Source organism: Perognathus longimembris, chromosome 1 (assembly GCF_023159225.1).
Source record: "Perognathus longimembris pacificus isolate PPM17 chromosome 1, ASM2315922v1, whole genome shotgun sequence".
Lineage (NCBI taxonomy): Eukaryota > Metazoa > Chordata > Mammalia > Rodentia > Heteromyidae > Perognathus > Perognathus longimembris.
This window is the reverse complement of record NC_063161.1, coordinates 3,198,517-3,210,369: the sequence shown is the minus strand read 5'-3', so window position 1 is coordinate 3,210,369 and position 11,853 is coordinate 3,198,517. Positions and strand designations below refer to the sequence as shown.

The window sequence follows — 11,853 nt, the reverse complement described above, 5'->3', positions numbered from 1 at the left end:
GCAGGGGGGGCCCGGGGAGCGGGGGCCGAGACGGGAGGGGGGGCGGGCAGACGTGGAGTACAGAGTTAGGACCGGCTACGTGTTTGTTAGTGCTGCGAATCCTCTTCTGATGCTAAGAAAACATAAATAATCGTGTCAGCGTCCACGCGGCCCCAGTGCCCCGTGTTGCGGTGGGGGGGGAACACGGCCAGGGAAAGTCTCGCATGGGCCTGGCTGGCTGGCGGGGGGGAGGGGGAGGGAGGGACCTGCCAGGCCCCGGGCCTCAGTTCATCCTCCGTGTTCGATTTTCCCCGGACATGTTGGCCCGTGTCCCCTAGGGGACCCCGGCCGCCGGCCGCGGGCTCTGCGCAGGGGGTGGGGGTGGCGGGGCCTCCAGAGGCGCCTGGAGGAGCCCCGGGCGCGGGGGGGGGGGGGGGCGTCGGGGGAGGGCGCGGGCAGCCGGCGGCGCGGGGGTCAGGGCGGGGCGCGCGGGCCGGGCGGCGCGGCTCACTTGCAGGTGAACACCTCGGTGCGCTCGCTGCAGGTGTTGCACTTGACGAAGCAGCACCAATGGAACTTGCAGTTGCACTGCCACACCTTGGTGTACTGGTGCGTGTTGTAGCCGCGGCCGCCGCAGCACATGGTGTCGCAGCCGTCGGCGCCGGGGGAGGTGCGGTTGCACAGGCGGCCCTGCGTGCCCACGCTGCCCGTGGCCGCGTCCTCCTCGCAGTAGTTGGGCGACTTCTCGATGTACACCAGGTCCGTCTCCATGGGCTTCTGGTAGCTGCGCAGCTGCTTGATGCGCAGGAAGGTGGGCTGCCGCAGGCGGCTGGCGCGCACCACCTCCACCTGCACCGCCGCGTTGTACTTCTCCTTCAGCAGGTGGCCCACCTCGCGGAACTTGGGCAGCGTCGTCCAGCACGTCTTGGTGGTGCACGAGCCGACACGCCGTGACACTTGCACTCCAGCTTCATGCGGTCCTCCAGAACCTGGGGGAGGAAGGCGGCGGGCGGGGCGGGATGGAGCCTGCGCGGAGGCCTCCCGGCCCCGCCCCCTTCCTGCGTGACCCGGGATGACCCCGCCCCCTTCCGGCGTGGACCCGGGATACGGCCCCAGCCCCGCCCACTTCCTGCATGACCCGGGGGTAACGGCCTCAGCCCCGCCCACTTCCTGCGTGACCCGGGATAACGGCCTCAGCCCCGCCCACTTCCTGCGTGACCCAGGATAACGACCTCAGCCCCGCCCACTTCCTGTGTGACCCGGGATAACGACCCCAGCCCCGCCCACTTCCTGTGTGACCCGGGATAACGACCCCAGCCCCGCCCACTTCCTGTGTGACCCGGGATGACCCCGCCCCTTCCGGCGTGACCCGGGATACGGCCCCAGCCCCGCCCACTTCCTGCATGACCCGGGGGTAACGGCCTCAGCCCCGCCCACTTCCTGCGTGACCCGGGATAACGGCCTCAGCCCCGCCCACTTCCTGCGTGACCCAGGATAACGACCTCAGCCCCGCCCACTTCCTGTGTGACCCGGGATAACGACCCCAGCCCCGCCCACTCCTGTGTGACCCGGGATAACGACCCCAGCCCCGCCCACTTCTGTGTGACCCGGGATAACGGCCCCAGCCCCGCCCACTTCCTGTGTGACCCGGGATAACGGCCCCAGCCCCGCCCACTTCCTGTGTGACCCGGATAACGGCCCCAGCCCCACCCACTTCCTGTGTGGCCTGGGATAATGGCCTCAGCCCCGCCACTTCCTGTGTGACCCGATAATGGCCCAGCCCCGCCCACTTCCTGTGTGACCCGGGATAACGGCCCAAGCCCTGCCCACTTCCTGCATGACCCGGGATAACCCCGCCCACTTCCGCGTGACCCGGGATACGGCCCCAGCCCCACCCACTCCTGCATGACCCGGATACAGCCTTAGCCCCACCCCTTTCCTGTGTGACCCGGGATAACGGCCCCAGCCCCGTCCACTTCCTGTGTGACCCGGGATAACGCCTCAGCCCCGCCCACTTCCTGTGTGACCCGGGATAACGGCCTCAGCCCGCCCACTTCCTGTGTGACTCGGGATAACGGCCCCAGCCCCGCCCACTTCCTGTGTGACACGGGATAACGGCCTCAGCCCCGCCCACTTCCTGTGTGACCCGGGATAACCGCCCCAGCCCCGCCCACTTCCTGTGTGACCCGGGATAACCGCCCCAGCCCCGCCCACTTCCTGTGTGACCCGGGATAACGGCCTCAGCCCGCCCACTTCCTGTGTGACCCGGGATAACGGCCCCAGCCCCGCCCACTTCCTGTGTGACCCGGGATAACGGCCTCAGCCCGCCCACTTCCTGTGTGACCCGGGATAAACGGCCCCAGCCCCGCCCACTTCCTGTGTGACCCGGATAACGGCCCCAGCCCCGCCCACTTTCCTGTGTGACCCGGGATAACGGCCTCAGCCCGCCCACTTCCTGTGTGACCCGGGATAACCACCCCAGCCCTGTCCACTTCCTGTGTGACCCGGGATAACGGCCCTCAGCCCCGTCCACTTCCTGTGTGACCCGGGATAACGGCCTCAGCCCCGTCCACTTCCTGTGTGACCCGGGATAACGGCCTCAGCCCGCCCACTTCCTGTGTGACCCGGATAACGGCCTCAGCCCGCCCACTTCCTGTGTGACCCGGGATAACGGCCTCCGCCTCTCTGAGCCTCCATGGCTTACTCCATTGAATGCGGTGCTAAGAAGGGTCCCAATGCACAGGACTCCGGGGAGTTGGGTGTACAGGTTATCAAATGCCTTCTTCCCTTCCCTTCCTTCCTTCCTTCCTTCCTTCCTTCCTTCCTTCCTTCCTTCCTCCCTTCCTCCCTCCCTCCCTCCCTCCCTCCCTCCCTCCCTCCCTCCCTCCCTTCCTTCCTCTTCCTTCCTTTCTTTCCTGCCAATACTAGGGCTCGAGCTCAGAGCCAGGGCAGGAAACTGAGGCTCAGGCCCGCGGCCTGTGCAGGGCAGTTGGTGCTGAACGCATGTGGGTCCTCCCGGCCCTCTTGTGCTCCTGCCTGGCTGGGCCTTCTGTGCAGCTGGGCACAAGGACCAGTGGCTCAGTGGCAGCTGGGCGAGCCTGTGGCTGGGGCGGGGAGGAGGGGAGGGCACGGGTCATGGAAGCCCAGTCCTGCCATCTGCTGGGAAGCCAGCAGCCCAGCCCTGCCCCTTGTTGTTCTTTCTCCTCACCTGCACCTGGGCACTCCGGGTGCAGCCTGCCTGTGTTTTCCTTGGGCCTCCCTCAGCTGCCCAGGAAGGCTGATTCCCAGAGCCAGCCCTGACCCCAGCTACTCATTTACCCGGATCGAAAGGGCTCTGCCAGCCGGGCCTGATTAAAGATGGGGAATCATTAGCTGCTGCCCCACGGCGGCAGAGGGGCCATTTGTCAGCCGTCGGGGCTTCGCGGGCCTCACCTCGGCTGCTGACTCCCGTCCCCAGCCCAGAACCAACGGGCAAGGGGCGCCTGCGGGAGTCCCTAGCTCGTCCTCCAGCGAGCGAGCGAGCGAGCGGAAGGAAAAGGAAGGAGAAAGAGCTCCACCGAGGCCGCTGCCTCCCCTGGCCCACAGGCGTGGACGGGGCCTCGGGCCACAGGCATGGACGGGGCTCCAGGCCGCAGAGACGGCCTCCAGATCTTACAGTGCAGTATAGGAACTAGAGAAGGACATGGACAGGCAACGTGCCGGGAAGCAATGGAGCCTGGGCAGAGCTTCCTGGAGGAGGCGGTGCCTACAGTGGGGACTGATGAATGAGCAGGAGTTCATTAGACCAAGAAAGGTGTTCCAGAGAAAACGAACATGATCCTTGCATGGGGGGACGGGGGAGCGAAGCCACGTGCTCCGCAGGGGTGGTAGGTGGGTGTCCAGGCTGAGGGAGTGCTGTACTAGGCAGGGACTGGAGAGGCTGTGAAGAAGAGGCCAATGCCCTAACAGGGACAGGCCGCTCAGGGAGGCAGAGCAGAAAGGATTGGAGGGGTCCATGACGGGGCCAAGCGGTTTCCAGGTGGAGGGCAGGAGCCAGAGAGGACTGGGAGTCAGGTGGAGAAAGAGGAAGTGGGTGGAGGGTGGAGAGATGAGGGTGGAGGATGGAGGGGGGAGGGGGAGGGGGGAGGATGGAGAGATGAAGGTGGAGGGTGGAGGATGGAGGGTGGAGGGATGAGGGTGGAGGGTGGAGGATGAGGATGGAGGAGGGAGGGGGGAGGGGGAGGAGGGAGGGGAGGGGGAGGGGGGAGAGTGGAGGGGGAGGGTAGAGAGGGAGGGGGAGGGGGAAAGGGGAGGGGGGAGGAGGGAGGGGGAGGGGGAGGGAAGGAGAGGGCGAGGGAGGGGGAGGGTGGAAAGGTGGAGGGGGGAGGGTTGGAGGGATGAGGGTGGAGGGTGGAGGAGGAAGGGGGAGGGGGGAGGAGGGAGGGGGGAGGGGGGAGGGTTGGAGGGATGAGGGGGGAGGGGGGGAGGAGGGAGGGTGGAGGGGGGGAAGGGGGAGGAGGGAGGGTGGAGGGTGTAGGAGGGAGGGTGAGGGGGGAGGGGGAAGGGTGAGAGGCCGGGAGGGTGGGGGAGGGAGATGGGGAGGGTGGAGGGATGAGGGGTGAGGGGGGAGGATGAGGATTGGAGCCCAGCAGATGGAGGGTGGGCCGCAGTCCATGGGATCCGCTCTTGTGTCCTCCCTGCCTCCTCTTGTGGACCCAGGGGCAGCTCTGCTGGGGTCTGCCCCCCTCCACCACGCTGTGGGACCCAGGGGCAGCTCTGCTGGGGTCTGCCCCCCTCCACCACGCTGTGGGACCCAGGGGCAGCTCTGCTGGGGTCTGCCCCCCTCCACCACGCTGTGGGGCCTGCGCTCCCTGCCCTGGCTGCCCGCCTGATGAGCTGTCCCCCCAGGCCGGGGGCCGTCTCCCACATTAGGCGCTGTCCCCCAGGCCGGGTGCTTCCCTCCCCCCAGCCAGCGCTCCCCGCCCCCCTCCCCCACCGGTCGCTGTCCCCCCGGGCCGGGCGCTATCCCCTGAGGCTGGTGCTGTCCCCTCAGGCTAGGTGTTGTCCCCCGAGGCCGGGTGCTTCCGCCCCGCAGCCAGGCGCTTCCCTTCCCTTCCCTCCCCCTTCCACCCCCGCCCCCCCCCCTTCGCTGTCCCAGCCCCGCCAGCCTCGGGCCTCCCACTTTCCCGCCAGGAGCGGCGCACTAGGCCCCACCCCCTCCTGAAGCCGCCTGAGAGCTGCAGGGGTGCCCAGGTGTGCAGGTCACATGACCGGCCTAGCGCCGTCCTCTGGTCTCCGGGGCCTCCGCTCTCTGCCCCGGCCCCTCGGGCCCCCGGCCCCTGGTCTCCTTGGCGGCCAGGCCGCGGGCCCCGCCGTCTGGGGAGGAGCGGCCCGGTGGCGCTGGTTGGACGGGCGCTCGCTCGGCTGCGTCCCGGCCAAGCCTCCCCGGGCCGTGGCCACAGGGTCCAAGAATGCGCCCGCTGCGGCGGTGGCGCCAACGCAGCCGGAAGCTCCGGGCGCCCAGGCCCGGGCGGCCCCCGGGCCTTCTCCCCAACCACGGGGCCGGGGGGGGGGGCTCGGGGGCTCCGGGAAGGGACAGAGCAAGGGCGTGGCAGTGCAGGACGCCGGACGGAGCCGGAAGTCCTTTCGGGAGACGCCGGCCGGCCGCGGGGGGGCACCCCGGCACCCCCCAGCAACCCCCCCAGCTCCGCGGGCCCCGGGGGCGGGACCCCACCCCCACACCGGGCCACAGCTTCGGCGTCCCTTTCCATTTCCCTGACCGTACGGGGCGACCCGACCTCTCTGCAGGCGTGGTTGCCATGCTTCCCCAGTGCAGGTCGCCAGTGTGGCCTCGGGCAGTGCCACAGCTCGGGACTGAGTCTCTCTCTCTCCCTCTCGCTCTCACAGACACACGCACACACACACAACACACACACAACACGCACTGCCGGTGTCCATCTGAGCAAGGAACCACACGGCAGGACGGCGGTAGATCCTCCTGCCTGAAGACACCGGCGGCCAGCGCAGCCCGGGCCGGGCCTGGGGCAGGGCAGCGGGGCGGGGAGCCAGCCCCAGCCTCTGTGCCCAGCCTCAGCCCTGCCCACCAGGGATGGCCATCTGGGCCTGTGCGGCCGGGCCCCACCGGCCAGGTGGGGAGGGAGGAAGAAAGAAGGTTCCCGCAATTCGGGTCTTTCTGGGAAGCCGGGCAGGCGAGACCGCGTGGGAATAGGGGCTTCGCAGAAGGGACGCCACCGCCCCGCCGCTCCCCAGGGCCACGCAGAGCCCGGCACAGAGCCGCGGGGGTGCGGCCGTGAGCCCCACCCGCCCGCAGGGACCGAGAGAGGGCGCGGAGCTGCACCCGGCTGCGCTGCGGTGAGGCCCCGCCCAGCTCGGGGGCCGTCACCAAGGTCTCGACTCAGGTCCCGTGCACTGTGACCCCCGCCCCTGCCACGGTGACCCCCCAAGCTGCCGAGCGGAGCTTGCGGCCCCCGAGCCACCATACCCGCCTGGTCTACGTGGCTGGGGCGGGGGGGGGGGGCCGAGGAGGAGGCACGGCGCCCCCTGGGCAGATGGGACTCTGAGGTCCTCAGCGTCATCTTCCCGGAGCCCGCAACTCCCGAGTCCCAGCCTGGGGAAGGAAGGAGAGCCGGGCGGGAGCTCGGCCCTCGGGGGGTCCCCCCACCCCGTCCGGGGACCCCCGAGAGGCACCCCGCCATCTGCAGGCCGAGGGCCAGCCAGCCTCGGCCACTTGCTCTCAGAGCCTGGGCCTCCCTGTCCTCTCCTCTGTGAAGTGGGAGCCCCGAGCCCTCCTCGGGGGCGGGGGGGGGGGAGGGGGCGGGCGGGGGCCCCTCGACAGAAGCCGTTGCAGAGGCCAAGGGGCGGCAGTTCCACTGAAGACAGCTCTCAGGCGCCTCCCGCCCCTTTCTTGGCCCTCACACGCCATCAGCCTGTGCCTGGAGCCCGGTGACACCAACCTGGCCACCCCCCCGTCACCCGGCCCTCCCTCCCCTGGTCACGGCCAGTGCTGCGCCCCACCCCCGGCCCCCTTCTCCAGGCCCCCAGCCCCCCCTCGGATGACCACACACCCTAGCCGGGGTCAAGCCAGACTCCTCCGCCCGCCCATGTGCCGGGCCCAGCACCTGCGCAGAGTGGACCCGCGAGGGACCCCCGACGGCAGGGGCAGGGGGACCCTGAGCTCCGCTTTGCCCGGGAAGGTATCCGTCCGGGTCCCCCCCCCAAGCCCCTCCGGCCTTGCCCGGCCGGGCGCAGCCCCCGGGCTGGGGAGCTAGACCGGGAGCGGTGTTCCACTCGGCTGGCCGCCCTATCTCAGGCCATCTTGCCGCCAAGGTGGCTGCTCCTCCCGCCCGGTATCTGGGGCCCCTCATCTCCCCGGCAGGCAGGCTCGCCCTGACTTCTCTCCCGGCGTCCCAGCCTCCTGCTCCGTGATCGCCCCCACCCCACCCACCCACCCACTCACCCACCCACCCACCCATTCCCGTCGCCCAGCGCAGTCTGAGCGATGGCTCTCGCCCCCAGGAAGTCCCTGCTAGGGCACTGGTCAGCTTTGGGAGCCGGGAACCCCCAGGGCAGAGCTGGGGGGCTGTGGCCCCGCCCACGATGGAGCCCCCCCACCCCCAAGTCCGATGCAGTGCACGCCCTGCAGGAGGCCCCGGTCTCAGCCCCACGCCGGTGCTCCCACCGTCCCACGGGGACCACGCCTGTGCCGCCCAGCCCCCTCCCTCCCCCCCTCCCCCCCGGGGGTCCTGCAGCCCGGCCGCCCCCGCCGCCTACCTTCCTGCCGGCCTCGTTGTTGTGCAGGTTCATGAGGCGCCGCGCGTTCTTCTTGATCTCCCGGGCGTCCACGAAGCGCCGGGAGAAGTCGATGCCGTAGCGCACGTCGGCGGAGCAGCCGCCCCACTTCCAGCCCTCCGCCTGGTTGTAGTAGCCCTGCTTCTCCCGGTCGCAGCCGCAGTTGCTCAGGTTGCCCTGGCTGCAGGCCGCGGTGACGGCGTGGGCCACGCCGGCCGCCGTGATGGCGTAGGTGAAGGCCGCCTCACGGCTCCCTGCGGGGGGGGGAGGGGAGAGGCGGGGGGCGGGGGTGAGAGCCCTTCCGTGACCTCCGTGCTGGAGGGGCCTCTGCGCTCCAGGGCGCTTCGGCTCGAGGCGGGGGGCCTTGCCGCTCGAGCCGCAGCGTCGTCGTGTTCGAGAGCGCCTTCCGCAGGACCCCGGGGACCCCCGCCCTCCCCCCGAGCTTCCGAGTCGCCAAAGCACTCAGTGTGCCCTGGCCCCCCCTCCAGCAGGGAGGAGTACTGTACCCCCTGCGGCACCCCGGCAGGGAGGAGGGCCGAGACCCCTCCCAGCAGGGACCGTCCTGGCCCCATTTCCCTGGATCCCGGATTAGAGCAGGTGCTGGACATGAGGGACTAAGGGTGTGACAGGTGGAGGCCAGCCCCTAGCAAGCCACAGGGCCCCCCCATGTCTCCTTGGGACCCCACGGAGCTCAGGAGGCCACCGGCTCTGGCAGCGTCTTCTCGGGCTGCCCGTCCATCGCCCTCCAGGCCCCCAGCCTCTCTCTCTCCTCCACCAGCCTCTCCCTGAAGCCACCGGCCCCGGACCTTCCAGGGCTCCCAAGCGCCGCTGCAGGCAGAGCCCAGCCCAGGACTGAGCCGGGAGGGTGGGAGGGAACCCCCCCTGTCCTCTACCCGGAACACCTCAGGCCTCTCGGTGCTGCTCACAGTCCTCTGCGGGCTTCCTGGACTCGGGGTGGAATTCCCTGCCCCTTCGTGCCCAGTCCTAAAGGCCTTCCAAGCTGGAAGGGAGTCCGGTACCCCAGTTCCTGAGCCCTTGCCTCCCATGGCTTGGGCCTCTGTCGCTCCCAGAGGGGCTTCCTGGGGACCCCTGGGTCCAGAGCCCCCTCAGGTGAACACGCGCCATTCGGATTCCTTCTTGTTCACAGCCCTGCTGGGCCCTGTGCTGCTCTGTCCTGCCCGGGGCCGTCTCAGCTCCTCTGGGCCTCGCAGTGTGTTCGAGGCTGTGTCTGCCTGGCAAATCCAGAGCCGCTCTGGGTGGACGTCTGCCTGCCATCTTCCGGTCAGCCTCGGGACCCCCGCCCCACACGGCACAGCCCTGGGGCCGGGCGCCCAGGTGCTAGCCTTGCTTCGGGGCTGGGGTGCTCCCCAAGACCGAGAGCGGTCAAGGGTCAGGACCTGCGCCATGGACGTCTATTGAGTGCCAACCGCGTGCCTCGGGGCTCGGTCAGGAGACGGATGAGCAGGCCAGGCCAGGGTGATCTGCCCCGGCCAACTCCACGCCGGAGGATTGGGGGGGGTCGGGGGGGGCTCCTAGTGGACACTCGCCACAGCAAGCCACGCGACAGCAGAACCAGGATGGAAGGAGGCGTGACCCCGGGTCCCCGGGCCAGCTGGGAGCCCGGGATTCCCGCGCTGCCGTCCGTCCTGGCGTCCTGACGTCGCCCCGGGCAGCTCCGTGCTGACCCCCAGGCGCTCCCGAGGCCTCGCTGGGGTCAGCGCTCCCCTGACCCTGCCCAAGCGGGCCCAGACTCATCGTCTGAGCAGTGACTCCCCAGCCCGCCACTCCCGCCGAGCCCTTTCCTATTTCGCGAGATGAGGAGGAGGCGCGGAGCAGGGAGAGCGGGGGACACCGTGCGTGCGAGGCCCCACGGGAGGGGCCCCGTGCACTGGGCTGGCTGAGGCGGGGGGGGGGGGGGTCTCCGCCCTCATGCTGGGGAGGACGCTGGCTCCGAGGGCTTGCAGCCCATCTCCCACCTCTGAGTGCCCGGGCGTGCGATGGGAAGCACACCGCGGCTCTAGGCTGGAAGACCAGATCCTTGGTACCTGGGCCTGGGTGGGAGGCTGGCTCCACACCTCTGAGCTAACTTCGGGTCCCCACAGCCCCAGGGCCGGGTGGGGGGGGGCACTGGCTGTCCGGCTCCCTGTCTGATGGATGGAATGGCTACGCAGGCCCCCAGGCCCGGGCTCTGGACACTCCCCGTGCCCAGGACTCCCCTTGTGCGGTAGCTCGGGCTGTAGTGGCAGGACCCAGGTCTGATTATCTCGTGGACACCCGACTCACGCCTGCCGGTCCCCAAGTCTGAGCGGGTCTGGGCCCTTCCCTAATCTACCTTCTCTTATCTCACAGCACCTCATGAGATGAGTGATCCTAACGGGACCCACCATCACGGAGGCGGGGGAAACTGAGGCTCGGGAAGGGGTTTGTTGCAGGCAGTGCTGGGAGCAGAGGCGGCGGATGGACCGCCGAGAGGGCTGTCCCGAGGCATGCCTGGCTGACCCTCCGTGCCACGCCGTCCCCGATGCCACAGACACGCCCAGCCCATCTCTGGAAAACGCCAGCTGAGGGTTGGCCGCCCTGCAAGAGCCCTGGGGCGGGCGGCGAGTCCCGGAGGTGCAAGGCCACTAGCCTGGTGCACGATAACCACTGTCTTGCCGGCCGAGGCTCGCACCACTAGCCCCAAACGGCCCTGGTGGCATTCGGTGCCATCTCTCTTGAGGGGCTGCCAATGCCCACCTTGCCTGTGGGCACCTAGAGCCAGCAGCAAGCAACAGAACCCAGGGCCACCTCCATCACCTGGGTGGCCAGAGGTCCAGGGCTGGCCGCGACAACCGGACGTGTCACAGGACTTTCAGGACAGGCCCGGGGCTCTCTAGGTTCAGTGCAGGCTTTCTAGAAACAGCTTCTGCCCAGGGCCTGCCCAGTCATCCCTGCCCAGCCCTCCTCTCCACCGGCATTCTAGAAAAATCCAGGTCATCAGGGCAAGAGTAATGACCTCATTGCCATGGGGGTGAACTGCCAGGACACCGGCTCGCCGGGGCGCTGGGGACCCCTGAGCTCCGCTCTTTGCTTAGGTTATCCAAGCGTCTGTCTTGCCCGGCCCACGTGTCGGGCCCTGGGTGACACGGGGCGGCTCTACAGTGCCAGCCAGACCCCAGGCCAGGGGCAGAGGCCTGCCCACGCTGGAGCTGCAGCCTCGGCCACCCGCAATCCCTTACCCCGACGCCCAGGAGGACCCTGCCCGGGGCCTGGCCGACTGTAAGAAGCTTCCCGAAAGAACGGATGAGCTACAGGGCAAAGAGATGTCAGCACGGGGGGGGGGGGGCCCTCCCCCCCCAGGCGGGCACGGCTCTCTCCACCCCTCAGAGCTGTCTGCTGCTGCTGTGTCCACACAGGCGGGGACGTACGTTTTTTACAGCCATAACTGAGCTTAAGATGACTGGTTAACTGTGCTGGTGGAGGCCCTGGGCGGCCTCCTGGAAGGAGAGCCGGGAATCGGGAACAGCAATGGCAGGAGAGGCTCAGAGTCTGTTCAGGGATGCTCCCCCATCCCTACCAAGGGGCTGAGGGTCAGAGAGGGCCAGGGCACCCGAGAGCTCAGGAGATGGCTGCCCTGATGAAGCGACTGCGGCCGCACAGGGCGCAGGGCTCGTGGGCCAGGAGGAGGCGGGATCAGGGGTGGCACCAGGAGCTCCCGTCCACATGCTGAAATGGCAGGCCGGGCGGCCGGAGCAGCCGAGGGACCGTGCCGCACCCCCGGGGCCCCCCTCATCGGCTCCACGGCCGTGCGTGTAGGGCACGTGGGTCACGGTCCCTCCCGCGCGTGCTCCGTGCAGGCGCACACGCGTGTACCTGGGAGGGTACGCGGGTTCTGCTCGAGCTCAGTGCCGTGAGAATGGGTGATGGGGGGCCCGTCCCGGAGGCCGCGCTCCTCGCTGCCAGCCCGCGCCCCGCCCTTCCTAACACTGTCGGTAACCCACAACTACAGAAACACGCTGCTCCGTGGAAAACCGGCACAGGCAGGGTCTGGATGTGATTCAAAGGCACAGAGGGCCCCAGCTTCTGTCTCCAGTACCAACCAATCGA

At 69.3% G+C, this 11,853-nt stretch overlaps 1 protein-coding gene across 1 annotated transcript in view; it reads right to left on the bottom strand.

Moving 5' to 3' along the window:
- Positions 1-436: 436 nt before the first annotated feature.
- Positions 437-11,853, bottom strand: part of Wnt7b (Wnt family member 7B) — a 39,365-nt gene continuing 27,948 nt past the window's right edge. Inside the window, 3 exon segments of the mRNA XM_048349277.1 lie at positions 437-923; positions 926-968; positions 7,750-8,021. Coding sequence (XP_048205234.1) covers positions 487-923; positions 926-968; positions 7,750-8,021 — 752 coding nt within the window. The 3' untranslated portion in view covers positions 437-486.